This window comes from Exophiala spinifera (genome assembly GCF_000836115.1).
Source record: "Exophiala spinifera strain CBS 89968 unplaced genomic scaffold supercont1.2, whole genome shotgun sequence".
NCBI lineage: Eukaryota > Fungi > Ascomycota > Eurotiomycetes > Chaetothyriales > Herpotrichiellaceae > Exophiala > Exophiala spinifera.
In genome coordinates this window covers 500,983-525,146 of record NW_015622514.1, presented here as the reverse complement: position 1 = coordinate 525,146, position 24,164 = coordinate 500,983, and the positions used below count along the sequence as shown (strand labels likewise).

At 52.4% G+C, this 24,164-nt stretch overlaps 8 protein-coding genes across 8 annotated transcripts; 5 read left to right on the top strand and 3 right to left on the bottom strand.

The window, feature by feature from the left end:
* Positions 1 to 403: 403 nt before the first annotated feature.
* PV08_02472 (uncharacterized protein) lies at positions 404 to 4,075 on the top strand (the record flags this gene model as incomplete). Its single annotated transcript, XM_016376830.1, has 6 exons — positions 404 to 897; positions 948 to 1,070; positions 1,128 to 1,182; positions 1,241 to 1,377; positions 1,434 to 1,876; positions 3,564 to 4,075. 6 exons carry the CDS (start codon positions 404 to 406, stop codon positions 4,073 to 4,075), a joined length of 1,764 nt encoding a protein of 587 aa, XP_016238400.1.
* A 1,192-nt stretch (positions 4,076 to 5,267) lies between these two features.
* PV08_02471 (uncharacterized protein) lies at positions 5,268 to 8,201 on the bottom strand (the record flags this gene model as incomplete). Its single annotated transcript, XM_016376829.1, has 1 exon — positions 5,268 to 8,201. The coding sequence occupies one exon, from the start codon at positions 8,199 to 8,201 to the stop codon at positions 5,268 to 5,270; it is 2,934 nt and encodes a 977-aa protein (XP_016238399.1).
* Positions 8,202 to 9,920: 1,719 nt separating this feature from the next.
* PV08_02470 (uncharacterized protein) lies at positions 9,921 to 10,972 on the top strand (the record flags this gene model as incomplete). The annotated part of the gene is made up of 2 exons (XM_016376828.1): positions 9,921 to 9,977; positions 10,043 to 10,972. The coding sequence occupies 2 exons, from the start codon at positions 9,921 to 9,923 to the stop codon at positions 10,970 to 10,972; spliced, it is 987 nt and encodes a 328-aa protein (XP_016238398.1).
* A 367-nt stretch (positions 10,973 to 11,339) lies between these two features.
* On the top strand, positions 11,340 to 12,691 carry PV08_02469 (uncharacterized protein; the record flags this gene model as incomplete). Its single annotated transcript, XM_016376827.1, has 2 exons — positions 11,340 to 11,534; positions 11,834 to 12,691. 2 exons carry the CDS (start codon positions 11,340 to 11,342, stop codon positions 12,689 to 12,691), a joined length of 1,053 nt encoding a protein of 350 aa, XP_016238397.1.
* Positions 12,692 to 13,269: 578 nt separating this feature from the next.
* Positions 13,270 to 15,441, bottom strand: PV08_02468 (uncharacterized protein; the record flags this gene model as incomplete). Its single annotated transcript, XM_016376826.1, has 1 exon — positions 13,270 to 15,441. The coding sequence occupies one exon, from the start codon at positions 15,439 to 15,441 to the stop codon at positions 13,270 to 13,272; it is 2,172 nt and encodes a 723-aa protein (XP_016238396.1).
* A 378-nt stretch (positions 15,442 to 15,819) lies between these two features.
* On the top strand, positions 15,820 to 16,629 carry PV08_02467 (uncharacterized protein; the record flags this gene model as incomplete). Its single annotated transcript, XM_016376825.1, has 3 exons — positions 15,820 to 15,867; positions 15,917 to 16,106; positions 16,163 to 16,629. The coding sequence occupies 3 exons, from the start codon at positions 15,820 to 15,822 to the stop codon at positions 16,627 to 16,629; spliced, it is 705 nt and encodes a 234-aa protein (XP_016238395.1).
* Positions 16,630 to 17,597: 968 nt separating this feature from the next.
* On the top strand, positions 17,598 to 18,767 carry PV08_02466 (uncharacterized protein; the record flags this gene model as incomplete). Its single annotated transcript, XM_016376824.1, has 2 exons — positions 17,598 to 17,822; positions 17,877 to 18,767. 2 exons carry the CDS (start codon positions 17,598 to 17,600, stop codon positions 18,765 to 18,767), a joined length of 1,116 nt encoding a protein of 371 aa, XP_016238394.1.
* A 786-nt stretch (positions 18,768 to 19,553) lies between these two features.
* PV08_02465 (uncharacterized protein) lies at positions 19,554 to 23,891 on the bottom strand (the record flags this gene model as incomplete). Its single annotated transcript, XM_016376823.1, has 1 exon — positions 19,554 to 23,891. The coding sequence occupies one exon, from the start codon at positions 23,889 to 23,891 to the stop codon at positions 19,554 to 19,556; it is 4,338 nt and encodes a 1,445-aa protein (XP_016238393.1).
* Between the last annotated feature and the right edge of the window lie 273 nt (positions 23,892 to 24,164).

The following is a 24,164-nucleotide window of genomic DNA, read 5'->3' as shown; positions in this document are numbered from 1 at the left end:
CTCACTGCTCCTAATATCAAGTCTGCACCTTGCCGTAGTCAGACTTTGAACATCTGATTTCACTCTCTGTTTTATACTCGAATTCACATTAGAGACAGTACATCCATTTTGCCTCATTATATCGTGCAAAGCCTGTTTTCCCCTTCAACCGTCTCATCCTCGACAGGATCTCCCACTGCCAGCACCATCCATTCTTCGTTGTCCACTCGCTTGCTCTGTCACCTTGGTGATAGACCCAGGAAAATTTCTAGAGACCAGACATCCATCATCTTTACGCCCGACGCCGAGTGTCAGATCATCTCTCATTGACAGCCGTCACAGCATCCAGGGCCTGACAGAGAATCTGTATTCTGCCGTCAGGTTGGAATTGACTGGCGTTCTATCAATTGTTGCGCTTTCAAGCATGACCGATTATGCGCCACGAAGCAGTCAGGATTACAACACCTTCTTTCACAATCAGCAACTCGCCATGTCGCATTATTCCAATAGCAACGGTCTCAACTACCTCTACAGCAATGGTCAAGTTCAGTATCAGACCGTCAACCCGCAATATCCAGCATACTCAACGGCTTTCACACCTGCGCACAACGGTCACTCCAGTTCCATGTATATACCCAACGTCACAATACTACCCCTTCAGTACCCCATAACGAGCACCCGAGTCCCTACCTTACCATCCCAATCGCGTGCTCTCGCATCGTCCTCCTTCTACACGGCATCTCCTTCCAATCATCGAACATCCCTTCATCAGCGCATCATGTCTCCTCGGGACTACGGCCATGTGGATGGCACCGAATGTCAAGATTCTCCAAACGAGGACACAATGCTCTCCGAGCCCGTCATACCTCCCTTAGAGGGCTACCCGAATGTTAACGATTTCGATGAATTGGTTAAGCGGTAAGTGCTCCGTGTGACCACAAGAGAGACACGCACCTAAACGAACGTAGCTATGTCCAAGACCTGTCTCCAAAGAAACAGGACAAAGCGTTGATCAACGCTCGGAGAGCTACCAACATCCGGCACGTACTGATTGACAAGAAGACCACCTCGATCGAATCAGCGCAATTCAGGTAGGCGCAGTCCTTTGCCGATCCATACCGCAAGAGGGACACACCTGACTTTTACAGATTCTGGGTAAAGAAAATGTTTACGCTTCAGTCAGCGGATGGCAAACCTCCCGAGGTAAGTCGGTCCTCTAACGTATATCCTTTGACTGTGATGACTGACTCTCGAATCTCAGCACCGTAAAATCTGTCACGAGGGAAAGCCAGTAGCAGTACGGGAGAAGCTGTTCAAAATACTTACAAAGGCACACAAGCAATGTCAGCATGGAGGACGTGATAAGACCTCGGCGCAGGTTCGACGTGTATATTCCTGGTAGCACTCTCGTCCGCGCTACACGTTGAACGGTGCAGCTGACAAGCTTTCCTTAGGGTGCCGAAGGAACTGATCTCCAGGTTCGTCAAGCTGTGTCCAACTTGCCAGGTCCGGAGAGGTACCGCACGCAACTCACCTCCAGAGTTGGAGAGGAGCCCAGAAACCCGGGTGAATTCACATTCACCAGAGGACGGCGGCGTATCTGAGTCCAGGAAAAGCTCGACATCGACTAGATCGACGGCAGTCAACAACGTAACTCTGCCATTACTGTCTGCAGGGTTCCCCAGCAGTGCGGCTTTCCAGCAACAGAATCGCTGGATGACTCCGCTGTCGCCTCAACAAGACACACTGGAAATCAACCCGGTGGGAAGCAATAATATCAAACACGAGGTGTATAACACAATCCCGCCTATGCCCATCACTTGTGCCGACAATGCACCAGCTGGAATGTCATTCTCGTCTGTCAATACTAGCTTTTCCGGTCCTGCAGCGCCCTCAGGTGCGTATAATTCGACCGCCTCAGGCCATTCAGCACACGGACAAGGACCGGCAAACGACGGATATGACTCCAAGCCTGGACATCACTATGTCTGAATGGCCCGTTGGTGGTCGTCTCGACTCCTCCGAGGCCTGTTCTTCTGTTGATTTCCGTCGATGTCTGGCTTTGTGTGGAACCCAAAAATGTTGACAAAATTGCATCGACGTCCTTGAGAGGGCCGGGGTCGTGACTGGGTTGGACTACCGTTCGCATGGCGAACACCCGGCCACCAGTCCAGAGACCTTCTCGTTTTACTTTTCTTAGGTTTGGAAGAGGTTGTATTATCAGTAACAGAAATTTTTGAAACTTATTCGGAGTTGAGCGAGCACAGCAAAAGTGCTCATTCGGCACATCAAAATGGAGACATATTTCACAGGCTGTTCCGAAAGGGGCGTTGTTGCTCCTTTCACGACGATGACGAACGAGACCTCTGATTTTGATGAACAATTCAAGCTTGACTATGCACATGGCTAGTGAGATGGATTGCATTTCGGGATTGCATTTCGGCACCATCAGAGAGAGTCTTCTGTGAAGCAAGCAAGAGGCAAGGGATCTATGGACGTGTGGGTTGGTATGGGGAAGGATGTCCCGGACTGCATAGTCACCCAAGGGCACATATACTTTGTATAATGCTTGCCTGGAGGTTTAGATAGGAGCAAGTATGAAGCAGAAGTAGCTCAATGGATGCAGAGTCGCCTCCTCAAGATTGTCGCTGAGCGATGTAGGTTGGTCGTCAGTCGGTGTGAAGTGGTAAGGAAAGGCTTTTGATGCTTTCTATAGACCGTCGTGACACGTAATGTTAGATGCAGCGGAGATTGGCTTCTACGGCGCTTTTTGGCTGCGGCTGCTTTGATGTTCTGATAATTTGGTAGACGACAAAGGCTGTTATTAATCGTTTTCCAGTGGATGAGATACTCAGGACCATTTGGCCGCCCAATTATTTACCTTCCGGACGGAGGCAGGACTCCGGGGGTGATCTTTACTATTTCCCCTGCGTCGCGTCTCTCTCCACAAAAAAAGTGGTTGAACAGCCTGGCATCTCGCATTGCATCTTCTACTCAACTCCCTGGATGCGACAAACCCTCACTCGCCATCGTCCTCAGTTTCCACGCGTCTCTCTGACCGAACCTTCTGCGATTGCGCCTCATTGTATCGCGCCCCATCCCCCCCAAATCCGTCGTCTTTACTTGTGTGTCTGCGGTCTCTCTGACTGCGGCGCAACCCGCTCCGCAAGATGAATATCTTCAGGTTACTCGGTATGCACCTCAACTTTCCCGCGGACGCGCTCAATTGAGAATGAGGAACGGATCCGCTAATGGCCACCGACAACAACAGCTGACCTCTCGCACCTCTTCTCTATCTTCATCCTCCTCCATAAAATGCGAGTGACCAACGTACGGCCATCACCACGCCACAAACTCCCCCAAGCTTGGTTGTCATTGTGCTAACACACCGGTGTTCTCTCGACATCACAGTCCTGCTCAGGCATCTCGTTCAAGTCGCAAGCTCTCTACTTCCTCGTATACCTCACAAGATACCTTGGTGGGTGCCGACCCTACGTCCTTTCGTCCACCCACATAGCCTGAGACGCACACACCTACGAAGGCAGGGGGAAAGCCAGTTCTGACAAAAAGTCTCTCTACCGCAGATATCTTCTGGACATTCACCGACAGCGCCTGGAACACGATTTTCAAAATCATCTTCCTCTCCTCTTCAGCCTACACCCTCTGGGTGATGCTGAACGACTACAAGCCCACGCACGACCCGAATCTGGACACGTTCCGCGTGTCCTACCTCACGGGCGGCTCCGCCATCCTCGCCATCCTGTTCCCTTACAAATGGACCATTTCTGAAATGCTCTGGGCCTTTTCGCTGTGGCTGGAAAGCGTCGCCATCCTGCCGCAACTGTTCATGCTGCAACGAACGGGGGAAGCCGAGACCATCACAACCCACTACCTGTTTGCCCTGGGTATCTACAGAGCCTTGTACATCCCCAACTGGATCTACCGCTACTTCGCAGAGGGCCATTTCGATCCCATCCCCGTCATTGCCGGCATCATCCAGACCGTTTTGTACTCGGACTTTTTCTGGGTCTACTACACAAAGTCAGTTTTAATTGTTTTCCCCTTCTTGTCGTCCCCGCTGTATATGCCCACTTAGATGGTCTTTGAGAACTAACATGTTTTTTCTTCTGCCGCCTGACAGGGTCCTCAAGGGAAAGAGCTTCAAGCTTCCAGTGTAGAAACTCGTTTTTGAAACGGAGGTTCCTTCGTCTTTGAAAAGGGCGTTCCTTCGTCTGGGATTGCTCCACGATTTCAAAGCGCGCGTCGGTCGGTTCTCTGTTTTGGCGCCGCGGCATCTAACGAGAGTTCTATCTCCCAGATATATCACATGGCGTTTTGGCTGCGGACGTGTACGACCAAGGACTGGATTGGGGGGGAACCATTAATTGGATGGGGAAAAAAAAGGCAACGATCGGGGTCCGAGTGTGTTTGAGAAACTCGAGAGGACAAAATCGAACGCCGAATGTCGAAATGTCGAAGTTCGAAAGGCCAAAAAAGTCTCCAGTCGAAAATCGAAAAGTCGACGCTCGATAGTAACTAAAAATTGAAACAAATGGCTGGAACCAAAGAATCCACAAAGCTGTCTGAAATTTGAGATGGTGGTCGGTTCAACTCTAATTCCGTCCCCCGGTTGTTGTGTCTATCCAGCTATACTCCTCCGCTGCTCTGTCGGGCCAGGTATGATCGCGATAACAACATTTGCCCAGTCAAGCAAGAGAAGACTGTTGAACTTGGGAGACGAGAGAGAGAGAGAGAAAGAGAGAAAGGGAGGGAGAGAGAACTCTCTGACTTTAACTCATGTTATTTCGCTTCGCAGTGGGTTCACTTTTGAATATGATAGTGTAGTTACTAATAGTATCTTCGTCATATTCCGTAATTGGGGGGCATGTAAAACACCATCCTATAATATACAATGTGTCTGTCTGTCCAGTCTCGGTTCGTTTTCAAAGTCCCGTCCATCCACTCGTCATAAAACCCAGGCCCGGGGAGGACATGGATCAAAAAGAAAAATAAAAATAAAAAAAAAGGCCCGGGGGGTCTGGGTAGATGACAAGAAGAAATCAACCAAATGGCACGAGATAAAAAAAAAAGGTGCCAACTAGAAGTTGGTAAAGACGCCCGCTAAATCGCAACGAGAAAAGAAAAAGGAAAAAGAATCTCCCCCCCATGTCCAGGGTGACTGTCCCACCACAAAAGCCTCCAGCACAGCGCTTTGTCGCACAACGTCCGGGGAGTGGGTTCCGACCCTGTTTGCAAATCTTGAGAGTCTGAAAAAGAGAGCGTGCGATTTACCAATGGCCCCTCGTTCCAAGCACGGCCAGGACGATGACCAAAACGCAAACGACGACGCCGACGGCACACATCCAGCGATTCAGGTTTCGCCACCAACGGGCGTTCTGGAATTTCAACTCGGCGGCACCCGCAAGTTGTCGTTCAGTACGCAGTCGCGCCAGGACGTCCAGTTGCTCCCAGTCCGACAAGGCTTCTTCCGGCGGCATGTAGAGCTGCCTCGACGTGCGTTCCGAGCCCCTTGCCGCGTGGGAGATTGCGTTGGCATACGCCGCCTTTTCAAGATCGGCGTACGAGCTAGGGCGACGTGGCAGTGGGAGGAATGCAGCGACGAACCAAGCCAAGGGCACAACAAAACCGAGAGCGAAGCAAGCGACTTGAGTGCTGCGCAGATTGGCACGTGGCATGAAGCCTGCCGACCTCGTGGTGATGACACTGGGTGCCGTCCAACGGCTGTGCGAGTTGAAAGGAAACCCAAAACCCCTCGACGCGGTAGAGCCGGTATTGAGCCGGTAGTCATGGTGCAGATGTGGTGAGCCTGACCAGCGCCGAGATGACCTGTGATGGACCGGCGACGGGTGGTGGATGACCGATTGGCTCTCGGAAGGACTGACACTGTATTCGCCGTTGCTGTATCGGCGGTAGTGCGTGTGGTGGATGGTGTATGAGGAACGACCATGGGGCAGGGGCCGCTGGTGTATTTCCACGACGCCGGCCCAGTGAGCACGAGGATCAGCGGGAGAAAGGGGCGCCGAGAGAGACCGGTTGTGGTTCTGCACTGCGGGCGTCTGCTGTCGAGAGAGTGAATATGTCTGACGACGTTGCTGGAGGGCTGCAGTCGAAGGATGTTCGCCCACAGGGTTGGACACAAGTGGGCCCACGCCGGGCATGATATGTGACTTCCTGGCTTCAACACGGGGGCGGGAGCGAGTCTTGAGCAAAGCTTCGACACGCTCAGTCACAACCTGATGAAAGCTACGTGGGCGCTGTGGACTGCCATTGACGCTCAGTTGGGCATTTGATTCATCTGGCCGTGGAACTCGGCTCGGGGACTGGGCTAGACTATGCAAATTCGCGTGGGAGTTACTGGCGTACAGGAAATTGAACGAGTCGTGGTAGAAGCCTGAGTAGTATCGCTTGGCCCATGTCGGTATAGGGAGACCATTTGCGACTGTGCTCGTGCTCCCGGAAGAAGTTGGTCGGGAAAGAAAACTATGTTGATGTCGTAACTGCGTAAATGATTTCATAGAATTAAGTCGCGATTGCTGCGACGAAGTCGGTGAATAGACAAAACTTCCACGGTAGCTAGGATGAGAGGAAGGCGACTTATATACCTCATCGCTCGAAGGAAGTGCTGAAACCTCGTCTGTGGCTTCGTGAGTTTCGCTCTCCTGGTCCAGCACAATCCGAATTTGAGACTGGTTACCAGCATTATTGATAATATAGGCCGAAGCCGGAGCGAGATCGTCCGAGTGCAGATAATCATCCACGTCCAGCTCGAGCTCGGACGAAGCTACACTTGCAGAACGGGTTTTGATCCCTCTCGAAGCTTCGGATGGCACTGCTGAAAGTCGAGAGGCAAATACCGGCCGGCCACCATCAGTGGACATGCTCCGAGATGCACGCTTGGGGACCACCAGACCAGCCTCTTGGCTTCGTGGTGGCGCTCGGACAATGGGGTACTGGATTCGACTGGGAGGACTCGAACTAAGGGCGGCTTGAAGACTGGCATGTGTTCCTGAGAGCGAACTGCTATCGGAGCTCGGCAGGTCGCTGCTAGCGATCCTCCGTACAACAGGACTGGACTCATCCTGAGAGTCTTCCACCAGCCGTATACTCTGAGGCGCCGAGGAAGGAAAGCCGCCGTTGTCTGGAGATATAATGCTAGCGGCTGCTGAAGTCGGAATGTACGGGTCTAGCGGGGGACTGGAAGCGAGAGGGTTTCTTGCGCCGGCTCGTTCTGCAAAAGTTTGCGTACTTCCAACGGTATCAGAGCGTTTGCGCTTCCTCGAGGATGTGGAGGATGATCGCGAAAAATTCGCATACTCGAAGCCGCCATGCCGAGGGCCTACAGGAGAGGACGTGCCCAATTTCACCACGATTGGGCTTGAGGATAGCTCTGGGAGCGGGAGGTGTTCTGTGCTCGACGTGTTTGCTAGGCGGACGATGTTCGGGCTTGAGGAGCTGTCTTGAGCAGTACTGGAGCTAAGATCCTCTTCAAAAGGTTGGAGAACAGCACTCGACAAATCTTGAAAGGTCTGCGGTCTAGGGCTGGAAGTCACACCTAGGACTCTATAATTTGGACTTGATGTAGCTCCCGCGCGCTCCGCAGTGGAGGTGAAGGACGTTCTGGACGACAATCTCCTCGCGGGACGTCTACCCGCCGGCAGGGTTGGTAACAAAGCCAAATCATCAGTAGAGATCTTACGGAGTGAATCCCACGAGAATGCTCCAGACAGGCTCTCACTTGAGCTGATACTCCTCAGTCGGGTCGAATTTGCCGTGCTCGGTCGGAGCGGAGGTGAAGTAGCCGTTGAAGGGCGAGAAGAATCGTCGGCTTGAGATTCGTAGAGATCCCTCAATGCTTTGACGGACCGTTTCAACTTCACACCCTGCCGCGCTGCACCCTGAGGACTCCGCGGCCCATCCTTGGTTCTTCCACTGTCCAAGTCAAAGGGAAATCCTAGGAAATTGGGGGTTGAGCCAGGCGTATCCTTCCTTTTCTTGATCGAACTAGGCAGTAGGACATGCGCAGCTTTCGTCGGAAAGGGAGTGGTGTTGTAAATGCTGGTGTTCTCTTGTTGAAGTCGCCCATCTCTACCGGACCGGATGATCTCGTTGGCCTGCGACGCCGTCCGTTCGGCGAGGGGCGTCCTCTTGGGTGAGGCCCGCTTCGGCGATCTCTGCTTCACCGACGAAGGGGACGAGGACATTGCTATCGCATCGTCGACAAGGTCTACGTCTGCAGGAATCGGCTGCAACTTCAAGGCGAGAAGGTGATGACGAACGGAGAGAAGGGGTCCGAGTGGCAGACAGACTCTCGCCGGCCAAGAGGTGTTGGTATAGTAACGAGCGACTGAAGGTGAGGTGTCTGTGCAGAGTCAACAAAACTTTTGAGCTCAGGAATAGTAGTCAGGTCGTGTATGCGGGCGTCATCGCATGCGCTGGACTCGGTGGATGAGCACTTATGGGGCCGGGGCTGCATATGCATATGCATGCCGCAGGGCGAATTGGATTGTCTTAGTTGACGGTTGACAGACGGAAGGCTTGCATCTGACAGTGGACAATTGGAGATTGCAGTATTGAGGCTCCAACAATAAAGGTCCGTGTCAGGAATGCTGGATATTTTGCGTCTGAGATCGATTCACGTCGACAACAGCTGTTGGTTGAGGGTCGGCCGCCAACAGTTGAACAACAAGACCATTATCGATAGCTTCCTCAGGCAGAAAGCGGCGGCTGATGCTACCGCGTCCAGGATCAGGGGAGCACAATCTGTGAGAAGCTGGTGAGGTGATGACCTTGTTCACTTTTTTGACCTTTTGGAGGAGAGAAATCTCGGGAATGACCATTTGTGCAAGGTACTATTGGTAATAGGCGCCGATTCTACGGTGTCGGTGTGTCAAGGAGTCGCATTTTCTTGCAATCGCGTGGCAGACGTTGGCAGATTGGAAATCCCCCATTGGGTAAAATGATAATACGGAGGAATGATCCATGTCACGAAATTAACGCGTTAATCTTTGGTGGTTTGATGGAGTTGGCCCAGGGGGGTCCAGACGGAGGCGAGGCGAATGGTGGCTGTGCGAGGAGCGAAGTACGGATAGCAGCGGTGTCATCGCAGTTAAAGATGTTTAACATGTTGGTTGGGCAAACTGAGTTGGTGAGTTGGTATTGTATGTAGTAGGAGTAGTACATAGGTCGAGGACAAGATTCGTTGCAGAATGTGTGTTGTTCGCAGGCAGGGAGGTAGAGGAGGAGGACACAGAATCGACGCCCGGGCACCGAGTGAGAGACAGAGGTACCTCCGCACTCCACCAAATTACCTGCGATCTACATGTATCTGCCACCTATTTCTTTCCTTACTCTCTCTGCCTCTGCGTCTGCCAGTAATCGCAACACTCGTACCGCCACACAGAAAAGAAACATCCATTGTCACAGCAAGAGGCCAGGGAGACCAGTGAGACCAGTGAGACCGGGTAGACCAGCATCGACCCTGTCAAGACCCTGACATCGTCCGTGTGTCCTCGTCCCTAGACACGCCTGGGCCACCTCTTCGCTCTTCGTCGCCTCTCCTTTTGCTGTCTGTGTGATTGCCCTTCGTTTCCATCCATTGACCTACGATCCGTCCACCGCTTTTCCTCCTCCTTCGTCTCTTGCGACGTAAGAACGCTTCAAATGGCGCCCTTGGATCTGCTGAACAGACTGAGATCGACTTATTTCGGCCACAAAGGTTCGTTGCTTTGATTCATTGGGTTATCAACTCCTCCAAGCTTTGTGCCACCAGCCCAGCAAAAAGCCCTACTGGACGCACATGAAACTAGTTCGGCCACAAATCCACGACCCAATCTGTCCCAAACTCTCCGCATCCCCTAGTCCATCGTATTCCATTTCTTGAGCCCTTGCCATCCTCTATCGATAGCTGCTGATACGGAAAAATGACGACAGAAGAGGACAAGCCAGTCATCACGACCGCAACAGCAACCGCGCTCTCGGTATGTGAACAGGGCACTCCGGGCTTCATGTGCTGTCATGTCTTAACGCACCCTCTTCCGACCAGGTCGTCTTCACCTTAATCTATGTGGTGCCCTTCTATCTGTCACGGTCGACGCGGCCATCACCAGTGTTGAACCGAGATGCACCCTCGGTCATTCGAGCGCGGATACGCATCGTCACTCTGGCATGCATTGCAGCCTCCTCGGCAACCTTTTATTTACTTGTTGTGACAGCGAAATCGACACCCGTCAATGCTCTCCATATTATGGGCTGGTGGCCGGTCCAGTTGACTGACGTGGTCAAATGTTGCGCATTGACCTTTCTCCTCTTTCTCGGGCCGCTGTTCGAGAAACTCTATGTGGAAAGAGGCCTGAACGGTGTGCGCCGTCGTCGGGAGATTCTCGAAACCCTGCAAAGTTGGCAAGGCTATCGCAACTATGTCGCCGGTCCCATCACGGAGGAGGTCATCTTCCGTTCTGTGCTGATATCAATACATTTGTTGGCCAAGGTGTCGGCGACAAAGATCGTCTTTCTGACACCTCTATACTTCGGGATTGCCCACGTGCATCACTTCTATGAGTTCACGCTGACGCATCTTCATACACCTCTCCTGCCCGCGCTACTACGATCGGTCTTCCAATTTGGCTACACAACACTGTTTGGGTGGATAGCCGGCTTCATCTACCTGCGGACGGGCTCGATTTATGCCTGTATTTTAGTCCATACATTCTGCAATTGGATCGGGCTGCCTCGATTCTGGGGGCGCGTCCAACGCCGAGAGGAGTATCCGCTGTCGCCGATAGCGATCCGAGGAAAAGACGACACCGACACAATTCAAGCTGGTGGACGCGGAGGGCCCCAAGGCCTCAAATTGACGGTGGCCTACTATGTCTTGCTACTGATCGGAGCTTATTCATTTTATGCTGCACTATGGCCGCTGACGGCATCGTCGCTTGCATTGAGCGATTTCGAAGACAACAAAGTCTCCTTGTGATATAGAACTTTTGATAGATTCAATGGTTTCTCATTCGATTGTCGGCCGACATTCGTTATGTCCGAGGGTCGCTAGCGACATAATTCCGACCTCGTCCTCAATTAATTCCATAACCACATTAAAGGGCCTCTCTAAACTGCAGATCAGCTGGGAGAGTAGACAAGTTTATTTACTTCTCGACAGCCTCACACATTTCTAGGATGCGTAATCATCTTCGTCTAAAATGACTTCTCCTCTGAGGCTTGCACGTCTGCAGCCCGCCCGGTCCATTATTCGAACATCATCAGCACGGGCAACGCTCAAGACACACGCGGCACCCTTCCCTGTGATCCCTACCTGTCCCGACCCGACATGTCCCTGTTCTTCGATGCCTGATGGTCTGGATATTGACCGCAAGGCGCACCTCAGCGGCACCATGTCCGCGCACAGACAGCACCTGGTTGTCTCGAGCGGCCGCTCCGACTGGACGAGCAGGATAGAAAACGAGCGAGACACGGCGGCCTGGGGAAAGTTCACGGCGGATGTCAAGTCTATGCTGGGAAGAGGAGGAGAATTCTTCGATGTAGGTTCTTCTGTGGATTACAAGTATACCGCCCTCCTTTGGATGTTGGTCGTGTGTCTTTCGTTGTCAATGTCGGCTACATGGAACCTACGGGGATGAGAGGGCCAGAGACTATCTCTCTCCCACACACACACACACACACACACACACACACACTCGTATCCTCTCTCTCCCCCTCCTCCCTCTCTTTTTTGGTCGCTTGCCCGTTCGTTTCGTCTCAGGAGAGCGCAGCAAAAATGGGGCGAGGTGGGCAGCAGAACATGGGGACGGCTGACTTACACCACAGTCCTGACATCTAGCCGTACCACAACGACGTCATGGTCAGCACGTCGTCCTTCACGCCTCTAGAAGAAGCCGCCGAACGGGAGTCGCATCTGCACAAGGCGAGCGGAACCCCGACGGCGAGTGATGTGCAACAGGCTCCTCCTCAACAGACCGTCGACGCCCTCCTGTTCCCGGCCTTCAAACACTTCAAGGGCCTCGGGACCGGTACCGACGGCGACGATCGCTCCGGCAACGACGCGCGAACGCTGATCAAGGCGTCTCTTCTTCCTGAGAAGGACAGACTCAACGCCGTCTACAGGGACCTCTCCGACGCCGAGCGGACGGCCAGATCGCGCGACCCGGCCCTGCTCGCCTCGTCCCTGGACGCGTCGAGCATACAGGTGCCCACGATCCTGATATGCAGCCACGGCCAGCGAGATCGCAGGTGCGGCGTCCTCGGCCCGCTCCTGCACGGAGAGTTCACACGGTACATTTCGTCCTCCCGTGGCCGCGCAGCACGCTGCGGGGGAGGTACTACGGGACCACTCGAACCCGTGACCGGCGCCTTTAGATCCTCGATGTCAGACACACCCGGTTCCGCCGACGACGAAATCCTCCCCGTCAACGTCGGCATGATTTCTCACGTCGGAGGACACAAATGGGCCGGCAACGTCATCATTTACGTCCCACCGGGCATGCGATCCCCGGCCCCCGGTGCCGCCGCCGCCGCCGGACCACACCCGCTGGCCGGCAAGGGGATCTGGTACGGGCGTGTCGAGCCGCGACACGTCGAGGGGATCGTCGAACAGACCCTGGCCCGGGGAACCGTCATCCAGGAGCTCTTCCGCGGCGGACTGTCTGCGAACGGCGAGATGCTGAGGTTGCCGTTATAGGATAGAAGGGGTTTTTTCCGACATCGAGCCAGTGACGAAAGTACCAAGTTAGTACTAGGACATCGGTCCCCGGGAGGGGTCGTGCCGTTCTCCATCGAGGCTGCCATGATGGATTGATCTTCGGCATCGATCCAATGACGTTACTAACGTCGAACCGGGCTCGACGTCGTATCATTTACAGTGACATGAACAAAATAATCTATACAGGTGACTTGGGCCAAAATACCTGTACAACAGATTCGGTATCCGAGACACGAACAAACACAGAACGATCGAAGAACGAATAGAACACCGTCTAATCGGGACCAAGTACATCCACGCACATCTGTACGTTGAAGATTGTCAAACTATAATTCAGCTCATTTATGCCTAGTTCGTCCGTCTATGTTTCGTGTCCATGTCATATCAACTCCCACTCCTGTATGTCCAGTGTACCTCCGCGTTTAAGCTGTCAGTCACCAAGGTCTTGTATCCTACAGACGCTAGATTTAAAATGAAAGATCGCTCACTATATGCCTCTTAGTACAGTGTATATGCAAGATGGAAGCGATAACCTCAGGCTCACGCTCAAGCTCTTGTTACCACCACTGGTTTCGAGCTTGGTTCCTCCTCGGCCCTGCTAGGACCAGCTCGTCGAGATCTTCGTCGAGCTCATCACTGTCCCATTCATCTTCTTGGTCCTGTAAAGCGAGCTGCAGAAAACGCTCTAGCCCCATTGCTCGGCCAGGACCGGCTGCGAGCATACCGCCTGGATGATTACCTTGACCTGGCGCTGCATGTGGGAGAATTGGCGCCTCGCCATCCTCTTGTGCCACGTCATTATTGGCCACGATGGCTTCGACCTCTACAGGTGCTTGTGCCTGGTCGACCCTTCTCGGTTGGGCTGCTGGTTGTCGTCCCTGGCCAACCCCTCCAGCTTGCCCTCGGCCGTTTTCCATGCCACGAGGACGTCTGTTCTGATGCCCGCGACCTCTACGACGTGGCATACCTCGCTGTGGAATGGGCGCGGCAGGTGGTGGGCGTTCAGCTGGGCGAGGTCGGTCGGGCAAGGCAATTCGTTGTGCATTTTCACCCCCAGGACGTGCGAAATTCACGATTTCAATGACGTTGCGATTGCGACGTTGATCTGGTGCAGGCTCCTCATCGTCGGATGAATCCAACTCGTCGGTAAAGGGCCTCTCCCCGCGAAAAGCCCTAAAATCTTCAGGGGGAAGGTCGTCTTCAGACTCTGTGTCGGAGTCAACTTCTTCATGCCAGTCGGCCATTTCGGGATGGTGGAAGGCTTGAATATCAACACCCTCGCCATCACCGGCCTCGAGAACCCATAGTCGCATGTAACATGAGCTCTTGAGGTCATTGAAATGTGTATATGGGTTTTCTGGCATGAGATACGCCGAGCACAGGTAGCAGAAATGCGACTTGCATCGGAAACATATCATGTGATTGCAGCCCATTGTCTTTTGGCACGGCGCGTTGCATGTCGGACAAGGTGTCGAGTACTTTTGCATGTATGCCAACGACGCAGCCTCCTCTTCGTCGAGCTCCTTTTGTCGACGTGGACTACAACGAGCCAATTCGCCATGCCACCCTTTCCGGCAAACGCAACAAAACGCGTAGTTACAGTCTTCGCAGACTGATAATCGTTCAGACATCGGGAGCTCTTCGAGGTCATGTTTCCTTTTCTTTTTGCCTTTCTGTGGACGTGCTTCCTCTTCTGATTCGGAGACGCTGTCATCGACGCCGTTTATAGGGTCGACAGGTTTGGGATGTTTCTTGGACCGCGCAGCCCCCTGGCACCATTGCCGTGGACAATAAATTGTATCCGGATCTGCTTCCAATCTCTTCTTCCGCTTTAGACGGACATACCGTTGGACCAACTCTTGTTCGATAGGTATCTGGAGCAACTCGTTGGGATTGAGTGTACGATCGTGTTTTCGTCGTTTCAGTGGCTGGCCATTCATACCCACCATCTGATTCTCACCCTTGCCACATGTGGGGGAAAGACATTTAACACTGTCCACATCGCCCTCGGTGATGCAACTTTTGTAGAAGTCTTGTAAGCAGGGGATGCAGAAGACATCACCACATAGCAGCATTTTATGACAATGAGATCCCTTCTTAGGCTCTAGACAAATTCCGCAGTCAAAGGTTCCTCTCTCAAACTGTTGGCGCTTGGCCTGGAGATCAAAATCCAAGAGTGCCAGCTTGAGCTCAGCGGGTATCTGGAAGTCAATGGCTCCCGCAAGCCCAAAAGCGTTCTCTGCCTCCTGTTGAACATGATCGATGTATGTGTAGACGCTCTGATCTTTCCCTAGCTCTTCCCAAAGCCTCGAACAGTCGTCCCTGAGTTTCTGGAGCATAACCCGGGGCAACCATGGTGGTGACACTGAGATAGAAACCGTCGGCGGTGTTTCCTCGGGATAGCCTTCTGGCAGACTTATTCGGAGGGAAAGGGGAGGCAGATGTGAGAGTTCATGGGCATCAAGAGGAGGAGGTTGTGGACCTGGGGTTTTTGGAGGAAAATCTCCCTCGTCTTGATCGGAGGATGTCGGTGGCGTCAACAAGGCAGGTGGCGCCCCGGTCTCTGCTGGTTTGAAATATATCCGTAAGGGTTGGATGGGTGTAACTCCAAGCTCGAGGGTTGCAGCATACGGATTAGATGGGTCGATGACAAGCTCTGGGAAAATAGCCGCGATAGAGGAGAGTTCAATGGTTCTCTCGTCGTCCGCGGCACCTGGGTCATCTTCCATGCTGTGAGGGGTGAATTGTGGCGGTGATCTTGTACGGCGAACAAGCACAAGGGGAGAGGGGTGAAGGAGAAGAAACGAAATGAGTTGCCCTTTAATAATAAGGACTATCCATGAACAGGGTGGGAGGGCTTTCTCTTGATTTCTCACCAGCGCCTTAGAGTCCAGAACGCCGACCACAGTAGAAGGAGGCAAGAATGACGCAGTCCCCAAAAAAAATAATCTGGGGAAATACCCGAAGGCGAACCCGATACAGACCCTCGATCAGGGGCCAAGTTTCTTGTTTGATAACTACATTTTCCACCTAGCTACAGTACATGGCAATTGTACCCTATTGTCTCTGTATATCACAACACATCACTTGCTAAATAAATCGGAGTCATGGATGACCCGGCGCTGGCATCGCTGTCGCTGACCCATGTTCGATATGTACGACTCCTTAGGGCGTTCTTTCATGTGGCTGCACTAACAAATATAGAACCCCAATGATCCCATATCATATGCTTCGGCATGGCTGGCGCTGGTGCCTCAAGGCCTCTGCGTTGTTTACGTGTCTCTGATATGGGCGTCTCGAGAGGTGGAAATCTTCTTGATGTTTGCTGGACAAATGGCTTGTGAGGCTCTCAATTTTGGATTGAAGCGGCTTATTCGCGAAGAGCGTCCTCACCGTACGCGGCTCTTTGCCATGATCGTTCCTCTATTTACGGCTGCTAATGCACTACAGAGATGCACGGCAAAGGCTATGGGATGCCCTCGTCACACTCTCAGTTTGTGACCTTCTTCTCTCTGTCTCTATCATTGTGGTTGCTCTTCCGCCATGTGCCCACATCGAGCACCAGTTACTCACCGTCAACTTTCTCCGAGAGGCTACTGTTGTCCCTGCTGGCATGTGTCGGTGCCAGCGCTGTAGCTGCAAGCCGTGTCTATCTCAACTATCATACTCCAAAGCAAGTCCTGGTGGGAGTAGCTGCTGGCGCCATATTCGCGGTTGTTTGGTTTATGTTTACGACTTACCTGCGAAGATCCGGTTGGATCGACTGGGCGTTGGAGACATGGATATCTCGGAGGTTTCGATTTCGGGATCTAATCACCACCGAGGACATTCAAGACGCCGGCTGGGGTCGATGGGAGACGCGTCGAAAAGCGAAGCGAACGACAGGGGCAAATGAACCGGGCAAAAAGAGCAGATGAAGGTGCATTCAAGGGGAATATAGATGCCTCCTCCTATAGACGTCTGTCTACCCGTCTTACATGTGGCAATCACATATACTCACTTGGTACGTGGTAGAGCCTGGGCTCCACGACCAGGAGAGCAGCGTTGTTGTCATCTCGATTAAATACAGCCATGGGAAGGTGTCCAACGAAAGATCTCGGTCTGAGACAGTAGAGTACGTCGTGCGACTCGGATGCCGGGCTGAGACCTGTCGAGGAGCTGTCAAGCAGCCCCTCAATCGAATGCCAGTGAACGCGTGTCTGCATTCTTTCCAGTGTACATGAGCAGGTCTGTTAATCCAGAGGACACCCCGACATCTTTCTGACCAGCGTGCAGCGACCAGGCACGGTGCGTGGTGTTTATGTGTGTGATCTTGACCATTGGGGCTCTCACTCTGCGCGGAATCACGGCAAGATGGTGGCTTTGTCAAGCTTTTTGGAGCTGGTGTTTGTGGCTTGCCTGATCCCTGAACAGCTTATCCGCCCAGCACAACCCGAGAGGCTGAGACCCATGTGCACACGACCCTGGGTTGCAAATTTGTGCGTATGACGGGCGAAATAAACGTGTGCTTCCCCCTGGTTTTATGGGGGAATCCAAAAACTGCCCTGTCAGACCCGCGCACGGCTTGAAATCATTCTGCGTTCCGAGCACATTGCATAATTCTGACCTTTTGGTTCTAAATTTACTCGTGTCCCGGTGCATCCGGGCCTTGTCATTCTCCCTGAAGGCACCGCAGACGCATGCAATCAGCGTCTCGCCTGAGTGATAGTTAAAATGGTATGTGGTCGTTGCTGCTGATGCTGATGCTTTGTCACGCCCATGTGCCCCTACCCTTCCCTCCTCACCTGCTTTCTTGCCCTTTGCCCTCCTTTTCCTCTGTATCAATCATCTCCCTCTATCTAATCTTGTCACAACAACTCTTGCACGAACGAAATCAACCAACACCATGCATCTTGCACCTGCGCTGGCCGCCGGTGCGCTGGCCTTGAGGGCCTCAGCCTTCCTCCTCCCCCTCGAAGTTACCGCAGCTGCCGAACGTCCCGCCTTCGAGGTGAAACCTCCTCCAGAGGTGCTTATGGTCGGTGGATCGATTGATCTTGATTGCCCTGGATGTCCGTTCGTCGACCCGAAGACTCCGTCTGTGGTGCAGCTTGGTGTCGAGAGCAAAATTGTAAGCACGTGCCTAGTATGTGTATAGTCAGATGGTGACTGATTTGTGTAAAAGCAATTGGAATTCACAATCGACGCCGAAGACCGCCTGAATATCAACGATTTCCCAGTCTACCCTCACGACTTTGACGCATCCAACTCGTCCCCAGTCTTGGTGACGACTCGCCAAATAAGGGTCGAAGATGGTCAAGAGTCGGATCCCGTCCAGCTAGACTTTGCTCTGGAGCTTCTGGAGCCCATCAGATCCATTCACAACCCCGATGCCACTCTCCAGCCCCTTCGGTTCACTGTGTTTGGTCTTCAAGGCCGTCCGGTGAAAGTCGATGCGATTGTGGTTGATATTCTCCAGACACCCGAGAAGGCTGTGATCGCCAGATTCTCTCAAATCCCCTTTGAGCTGACCCCTGGCGCTCAGACTTGCGACACTTCCTCGCAATGGTCTCTCTGCCGTTTGAGAGCCATCATTACCGCCCGTCTCCAGTACATCATGGCAGCCGCAAAGGCGCGTGCTCATGGAGCCCATGGTTGGGTTAAGAATGGGAAGGGTTGCCACGGAAGAAAGTTCGGAGGCAGGGCCGGACATCACAGCCATCACGGCCATGGACATCATATGGGTGGTTGGAGTCGTCACCACCGCTTCCATCGATTTGGCCATATTCTGCACCAAACAATTCGCTTCTTTGTTATCCCCGCTCTTCTGGGTATCATCGGAGGTCTGATGGCAAGCGCTATCGGTATGCTTGTTGGACAAACAATCTCATATCTTTGGATTCGCTTCCATCGACGCGGCCAGAGAGGCAATGCCAGCGCTCGCGCGGTTGAGATTGTGATCGCCGAGGATGAGAAGGACGCCTTGATGACTGAAGACATTCCATCTCCGCCAAAATACCAGGACTTAGAAGCCTGTGCCGAAGAAGTCGAGAAAGTGACCGATGAGAAGCATTGAACAAGGTTATACTACAGGACAACTGTGTTATCAACTGCGTTATTGTGACCGAGGAGATACACTCCGCTGACAGCAGAGACTGGTCTGTAAGGACGAGACTGGAATATAAGAATTATGAGATACCCAAGCATTGCAGGTGTTTAATCGAGGTGGACCCAATGGAAGGAGTGCAGACCAAGCCTGATCGTATGATCCTGAAAAGGGAGGCCGAGTGGGATTATTACAGATGATCAGGTTTACTGTATATCTGAACCAGTATAACTATGCGTACGATGTTGCTCTAGTCGCAGCATTGGGACAGCTCAGGACAAGTGGCATTGCTCAAGGACAAAGCGTGAGTGCTTGCTGCCACGTACCTAACTACACTATAGGCTTTTAATTTTCTTTTTTTGTCGCCCTTTGATAGCAGAAACATTCATATGAGTATCATGATGAATTAACTAGTCAACACTCGATCGATGGTGTTCCAAGGCAAGAACTGTTGTGACTTGGTACGTTGGAATGAAACCTCCTCCATCGAGTACCGACGCTTTTGGTACATGACTCTTCAGTTAGTGAAATGAAAGGCCACCATGCGGACGACACAAAGTGCGCTTTGTCTGTCCGCTCTACCCAAGCACAAGTTGTGCCAACCCCGGCAGGAACCAGCCCGTAGGAGTGGCGCGTCGTCGTGACGACGAGGACCGGACTTGCACGGTACTTATTTATTCACTCTGACAATGTAAAAAAAGTGTCGCCCATGGTTCATGACTCGTGGCTTTCGGTTTGTCAAGGAGGACAACAGCGCTACCGAGACGTCTCCTCCCGCTTCATCATCATGACCGCGAGGTCGAAACTGACAATGTCGATGAAGCGGCGTACAGACGGAGCAAAGTCGAGGTACTGTGGACCATGGAATGCGCGAACGTGATTGAGTCGAGTCGATGGCGTTTTGTCTCGTCGATGGCCGTCATGTTGCCGTTGAAGGGCTCGTTCGCGACAACAACTCGCGGTTGTTGTGGTTGTTCTTCTAGGTGTCGACGTTGTCGACGACGACGACGACGACGCTACCGACGGCGATTTGTGTAGAGCCTTGCCTGCGGTGTGGTTGCTTTTCGTGACGCTTTCGATCCGAGAAGGTGACGTCGAGGACGATGATGATGATGGACGTGATGGTGATGACACAGGTGGTCCGGATATGGAGGGAGTCGACGTTGGGGGATCGTCTCGTTCTCTGGGAGAAGGAGAATGAGACTCGGTGATTGACTCTTCAGCCGCAGGACCTGATGCAGAAGCAGGAACAGGAACAAAATCCTTCTCGAATGGCGTCCACGGAAACCATGCTCTGATACTCTCTTGTCCTTGTCCGTGTCCAGGTACAGGGGTAGGTACAGATGAAGTCACGAGTTTCAATACTGTCAATGTTCCCTCTTGCACCACGCCGGTGTTGGGCGAAGGAAGTAGCACGGATAATGTCGAGTACAGACTCGACCCTGTGGACATACTCTGTTGACCACATGTCACCATGGCAGTCAGGGTCCGGACCGCAGCAAGTACCCATACCAGAGTAGCCGTAAAGAATCCAGGGAGAGAGATCGCCAACGGCGCGATACAAGCGAACAGGAGAAAGGCGATACCGAGGAAGATGTACGCCAGGAAGAAGGCCAGGAGGAAATAGGTGGGTCTCCTGTCGTGAGTGTCTGATGGGTCCTCCGAAGTCATCGGTGAGTATGCTTGCGCGGATTCTGATTCCGATATGTGCAGCGAGAAGATTCCCGTTCCTGAAACAGCACGCGGACGAAGTGGCGATGGAAAAAGACTGTCGTGGTCACTATGGGATTCAGGCTGCGTCAGCGTCTCACTTTCGTCCGTTCGCACGATTGAGAGGGCTTTGGCAACTGTCTTGTCGTGCGGTTGAGAAGTCCGGAACTGGAGAGGATCTTCTTCAGTTTCGGGTTCAGGGGCGGAGGTATTGCAGTGATTTATGGGAGACTCTGACACGAAGCGACCTTCGTTGTCAAGTGATGTCGGTGCCGCATCGACCGAGTCAGGATCCAAATGAGTCGAGTAATTTACGAACGCTTCGAAATATCTCTCACTCATGTCGTCATGACTTCTAGTACAATGAAGGGCGTCCGAGTCGCTGATTGTATCTTCTCGTGGGGATTCTCCTTTCCCAATGCTTGCCAGCTCGAAGTGGTGGTCATAGCCCAAATCCACATTGAATAGATCTGGTTCCAAACAGATATCTGATATTCCCAGAGAAGCTGCTCCAGATTCAAACACCGTCTCAAAGAGCTGGGTAGGGGTGCTTTCAAGTTTGTCGCTGAAAAGGTCTAAACTTGACATCATGAAAGTGAGCAAAGTATGGGCTGCTTTGTTCTTCGACAGCCAACCAACCTGAGGTCTGTATTCCAAGTCGTGTTTGAGTTTCTGATTTTGATATGCTTTCAAGTCATCCGAGTACACATTATCTAAGCGAGAGTGGGAAGATACACCAGCCAGAGAGAAAGTCGGTGGTAAATCGTCGTCGCGTGTGCCGTTGATGTCGTGATAAACAGCTTCACCAGTCATATGAGACGCCTCTACCGAGTCTGATGAAAAGCTTTTGTGGATTTCCTTTACCACACGTCCATAATCCACCACTGTGCCAGGTATCAGAGTTTCTTCATACGCCCTAGCTATGCCGTCCGAAGCTTGAAGTGGCTTGAAATTGCTTCTGGACATGGTGACAGTTGTTGATGACAGCCGGTGAACAGCTCCGTCCCATGAGTAAGGTCGACGATGTCTGAGTTCCGATGGTGAGGCATTTGATTGTCCGAGCGGCAGAGTCTGGCGATGGGAAGTTGCAGATTTATCTTTCTCGAAGCCCCCGAACTCGCCCGGGATCACGGGTTGCTGTTCATCACCAGTTGCGTTTTCTGCCACGTTGTCCGACGTAGTTGTCTGCTTCGCAACTGACTTAATGGGGGCTTCTATCCCTTTATGGGAGGAGTAGCTTGCCTCCACATCTCTAGCTTCCAACCGGTTAATTGGGAGAGAGCGGCTTCTTGCCGATGCTTGTGGGCAGCTGAATCGCTGTTTGAGACCGAGGCTTCGAGGTAGCTCAACAGCACTGCTGGTGCCTCCATGGGTAATTCCAGAGGCATGGTTTGTCGGAGTTCTTCTTGAGGCCTCCAAATCGGTGCGCAAGGGTGAAGAGACAAGGGCTTTAGACGGAAACATACTGGGATGAAATTCCCGATCTCCCGTTCCTTCTGTCTGGGATTGTAGAATACCCTGCAGGGCATTGACATCTTCAGTCAGACTCGGTCTCGCTTGGGCACCAGAAAAATCTTCAGGCTTTTGGAATGATAAGCTTGGTTCGCCTTTGCCGACAGTAGCTGCGGTGGGAAGCTCGTCCTCGCCTTTTAATCTTGTTGGTGAGCGCACTTCCAAGCGAATTTGAGGCTGCGGACTTAAATATGCCTTAGAACTTGACATTGGTGGAGACATTGACGTACTAATATGTTTGTCGATTCGATTCTTCGGCATAAGCCTAGGTATTCGTGAAGGAGGTTTGCTCAAATCTGCGGCAATGATATCGGCCATACGTAAGGGTTGCTGGAGTTTCCCAACGGTAGCATTCTCAGCATTTCTAGGGGCTTGTGTCCATGTACGCGTCGCTTGTTCGCGCTGATAGGATTGGAGCTGCTGGCGGAAGGGATCGCAAACATGTCCAGACCGTGTTCGAGCAGTACCATTGGGAGGCAACTGCACCATCGATCTCGAGTCCTTGCGGTTGGGAACATGGAAAGCTGTCTCACTAGCCATACTGTGGCGAGTCGACGCGTAGGCTTCTGATGGTATCGAGATAAGATCGCCCAGATTCTCAAATTGTGCAGGGAATGGAAGCATTGATTGGGGCATTCTCTGCTTCCAAATGTTGTCGTGAAGTCTAAGTAAATGTTGCGAATGAAAATGTGTCAGAAGGGGATATATTCGAGACTGTTGTTCCCATGCCTTCTCCATCCAAGGAATGATCTTTGTTGCGTCGGCTTCGAGTTTGTTTGGGGGAGTAGGTGGCGAGCCTTCTGCTTGATTGAATTGTTGCGATTCATTCTCCTTCGCTTCGGGCTGAACCTTCAGTCTCGATATTTCGTCAGAAGAACCTTTCAGCGCAGCCTCCAGCTTACTATTCTCCAGCTTGACTTTCCTGAGTTGCTCCAGCAAACGTAACATTGACTCTTCCGAGCGATCCTTTTCGGTTCTTGCCTTCTCGGCAGCTTCAACAGCCAACCTCAGGTCATGGTCTCGAATTCGGGAGGCGTGGAGATTTCTGTGACCGGCGGTTGTCAAGTCATTCACTTCGTTGCATAGTCGAGCATTATCTGATAAAAGAGCCTCCATCTGCTCCGAGATCTGATCTCGTTCATTTTCTACTTTCTTCAACTTTTGAAGCAGTTTCTTCTGGTCTGTACTTGTCGTCCTCTTTATTTCACCTGAAGGTTCCTGCTGTGCCGATGCTGGCATGGTTTGGCTTGCGACGCCCACCTCTCGGTCAATTTCTCCCGGGTTTTGGATCTGTGCCTCTAGTGCCGAGATTGTATCGCCTGCTTGAATATGCTCATCCAATGGCGAAGCATTGCCACTTCTTGTGGGCTGCCATTCGACTTCTGGAATATCGGCCTCATACCCTTCTATTGCACTTTTGTAATCATCTCGGGCCACAAAGAGCGGATCTGCGGGTATTTCCAGCGGTATTGAATTGCTTGTGGGCGAGATAGACTCAGAGACATGACGGACGGTATCTTGGCCTTGGGAGCGTTCAGCTTCACATATAGCCTGGGTATTCGCAGAGGTTGACAATTCAGCTGATGAGGATCGGATCCCTGCGATCGAATCAATATTGCGTACCAGGACAGGGCTTGCTTGCGCTATAGCTGCGACCCTCTCCCTCCCTGAATCGCTTCCCGCGGTGGATGACACAGGAGAGGTCGGGTTGCGGTCTCGCCTCCCGGCTGGCATGGGACGCTGAAGTCTGCGCGGCGAAACAACTGGCGAAATTCCAAGACTGGACAATGAGCTGTAATCATCCTCTGTTCTTTCGTCATCGGTTCTCGAGTCCTGGCCAGGAGAACCATGTCCGCGAGTGGATAGATCCATCTCAAGTTAGATTTCAATCTAGGTGCTAATTCAGAAGATTGAATCGGTGTTGAATGTGGTTCACGGAGCGAACATGGCGACGACAGAGATGAAACTGGTGGTGAATGCTGTTCGAGGACATTGGCGCTGATTTCGCAGGGTTTCGTATAGATTCGTGATTGAACTCATCCATGCCCGACAAAGAACTTTTCTCAATGGGAAAAGTCGAAAGCGGCCAATAACACAGAGTCACCGCCATCCGTTTCCGGCAGAATGAATATCGAGAGGGTTAAT